The sequence below is a fragment of the Triticum aestivum genome, chromosome 3B (assembly GCF_018294505.1).
Source record: "Triticum aestivum cultivar Chinese Spring chromosome 3B, IWGSC CS RefSeq v2.1, whole genome shotgun sequence".
Classification (NCBI taxonomy): Eukaryota; Viridiplantae; Streptophyta; class Magnoliopsida; order Poales; family Poaceae; genus Triticum; species Triticum aestivum.
Genome location: NC_057801.1, coordinates 42,915,388 through 42,918,631, shown reverse-complemented (window position 1 = coordinate 42,918,631; position 3,244 = coordinate 42,915,388). Strand labels below are relative to the sequence as shown.

At 46.4% G+C, this 3,244-nt stretch overlaps 1 protein-coding gene across 1 annotated transcript; it reads right to left on the bottom strand.

Moving 5' to 3' along the window:
- Positions 1-1,545: 1,545 nt before the first annotated feature.
- LOC123068464 (photosystem I reaction center subunit XI, chloroplastic) lies at positions 1,546-2,571 on the bottom strand. Its single transcript, XM_044491045.1, has 2 exons — positions 2,262-2,571; positions 1,546-2,144 (listed from the first exon to the last, which is right to left on the bottom strand). The coding sequence occupies exons 1-2, from the start codon at positions 2,397-2,399 to the stop codon at positions 1,653-1,655; spliced, it is 630 nt and encodes a 209-aa protein (XP_044346980.1). The 5' UTR covers positions 2,400-2,571; the 3' UTR covers positions 1,546-1,652.
- Positions 2,572-3,244: the final 673 nt, after the last annotated feature.

Here is a 3,244-nt window from a genome sequence, read left to right as displayed (position 1 = left end):
CTGGACCACCTGGTACGTCCACCTGGTATATCACCCGGTACTCTCACATGCTCTTCTTCCGCCTATGGATCGATGCGGGCTATGAAGGCGAAAAGGGAGAAGCTCACATCCGACTTAGCTGTTAGTACTTTCCCATTTCCACGCCTATGCATATTAACCGGTTGACCAACTTGGAACAATGCTGACATGTCGACCCTCATCCTCTGTAGAGGTTACGGGAAATGTGCACGATGATGATGCGTGGCAGCCCTCCTCATCCTCCTACTCCTCCTCCAGGATTATCGTGATGTGTTGACCCTCATACCCCTCCTATGTAGTGAACTTGCGAACAGGTTGTTTCTTATGTTTTGTGTTCGTTGATGGTTTATGTAGTAAATTGTGAACTATGTTTCGAACTTGTTGTGACCTATGTTGTGAACTTGTTGATATATAAGAATTTAATTCATATGTGATGTCACTTTGAGCTATAACGATGTGATAATATGTTCTGTGATATATGTGACATGAAATTGTGTCAAACAACATATATCTGTTGTGTTCTCAATTGCAGGGACTTAGGATAGAACAGATAGTACTGCTCTATCTTGTTACCTGTTGCCAACTTCTGCTCTCGGTGAAGTCAGCCTTGATCAAGTGCAGAGCTCGGCAAAGGTGATGCCTGATCTACACTGAAACTGCCAGCTTTTTCATGAGAATGCAAATACTCGGAATACGTGGCATGACCTGACTACACTGAAACTGCCAGCTTTTTCCTGAGAACAATGCCGAGCTGTGTAGACAGGGAGCTCAGCAAGCATTTATACCATGGGAGAAAAAGGATTTACTTAAATACTTTGCGAAGTGCTTGGCCGCGGGAGCTCGCCATACATTTACTGTGAGGGAAAAAGAATTTTCTAACTATTTTTCCTAGTACATGATGGCGAATCTCGGTTTAGATGGACTGTACGTGATGGAGCCGTCAAGCGCAAACGGCCGTATCACCTGACACTTGTTTGCCGGGTGCCATAGCAGAGGATCCCGGCATAGACTATATAAACCGAGTGTTTCTTGTTTGCCGAGCCCTCCGTAGCAGCCCCTTGGCAACCGACAGCCCCACATAGCTTACGTGTCTTTTACCGTGATCCTATGTCCCAATACTTGACAAAGAGCAAAGAACTTCGTAAGGACGATTTTTCCAGTAGTGTACTATTTGAATCTTTGGTTATACGTACTCCCTCCGTCCGAAAATACTTATCATCAAAATGGATAAAAGAAGATGTATCTAGATGTATTTGAGTTCTAAATACATCCCTTTTTATCCATTTTGATGACAAGTATTTTGAAACGGAGGGAGTGGTACGTACTACGTAGTATCATCCATGCAAAGATTCTGAGGAATATGTAAATTTATTTATACATAGACTCGTTCAAGCAACCACTGAGAAGAGATCACATCATCTAGGTTATAAGTTAAATTTCTTATTGGGTTTTGTTTATGCACGCATTATTTAAGAAATTAGCAATTCGCATGTTATAGTATCGTAGTATGATCGATCCATGCAAAGATTGTGAGGAATGTGTAAATTCATTTATACATGGACTCTTTGAAGCAACCGCCATCGAGAAGAGATCACATGATCTGCACCCATCGTACATGCATGCCGATAATTAATCTACTTGAAGAAGTATGGGAGGTCGAGCACGTAGAGGAGGAAGTAGGCCCAGGTGGCACCGGAGACACCACCGAAGAAGAAGCCTCCGGTGAACTGCGACCACCCTTCAGCGGTCTGCAGCTTGTCGGCCTCCTTCTTGCGGCCTGTGAGCGTGAGTGCGGGCGCGGTTGACGGTGCGCCCTCGTTGAAGGACGCGACACCGTACATGGTGAGGCAGACGCTAAGGATGGAGACGAGGCCGATGGCGCCGAGAGTGCCTGCCTGGCCGTGAATTGGCGTGTTGCGGAGCGGGCCGGTGAGCGCGAAGGGGCCGACGAGGAGGTAGCCGTGGGCGAGGCCGACTTCGATGCCGCGGAGGAGCGGGCTGACGGCGGTGCGGTAGGCGGGGAGGTTGGAGAGGTACCAGGCGACGAGGGGGCTGGAGGTGACGGGCGTCTCCAGGCTGCCGATGAATGGGTCGCCGTTGATGGGCTGGACCACCTGGTACGTCGGCTGTTTGTAGAAGAGACAGGAGACACAAGAATATGTATGAGATACACGAAGACTTGGAACAAAGGAAAAGTGTGCTGAATCGCTTAATTTTGTCTATCTCTTGCAATTGCAACGGACCTTGTCAGACTTGACGGCCTTGACGACGAGGCGGGGCCTCCTGGTGAGCGAAGCGCCGGACATGCCCCGCGGCTTGGAGCACACCAAGCCGCTCTTCATCACCTGGCTCGCCATCGGAGGAGCATATGCTGTGGCCATCTCGATCTCCTTCAACTCCCACACGCACAACTCTGCTCTGCCTGCAGCTACAAATGGATGGATGTGTTACAGCAAGAAGATTTGTCAGGATGGCAAGATGTTTTAGTGGCTCCAAGGGAGAGGGGGGAATCTGGCTCTTGTTGGGCGGGCCCCTGCATACGAGATATGGTCCGGAGCTGTGTGGCTTTCATTGGCTGCAATCCTATCCCTTATCCGAATTCTCGGATTCTGTCTCCGTGTCACTCTGTGTGTGGTCTCTACTTGTCTATGGCTGTACCCAAACCAGTTTTCTGCTCCTTTTCTGCTAATTTGTTAATATAGCCGAATAGCAACATAATATTGTAACTGAAATATTCTGATATTTAGATTTTGTAGTGCAGACTGATACAAGACATATATAAAAGAAAATATGTAAAACACACAAACATGTGGTACCTTTCTTACAAGCAAATTATGGAGTCATTGAATAAAAGTATGCAGGTAAAAAAACATGAAAGTACGAAGGTCTTCTCATACAAAGTATTATACAACAACTGTGGAATGAAATAGATTGCACATATACAAAGACACCAGAATTTTCATCCCGAGATGACATTTCACGCTAACATTAGCTCTGCACGAGTGAATTGCAAGAAACCACCACATTTGGGGCTTATCTTGCAGAAAACTACCTGGTCGCTAATCATTTGCAAAAATCACCGCGCATTCAGTAAACATTTTGCAAAAAACACTGATGGGACAATTTAGCCTGTTTAATCACTTTCTGGCAAGTGGGACCCGGTTGTAAGGAGTTGACTCAGCAAACAATTAACACATACCCCCCTATATCTAAGAAAGAAAAGCAA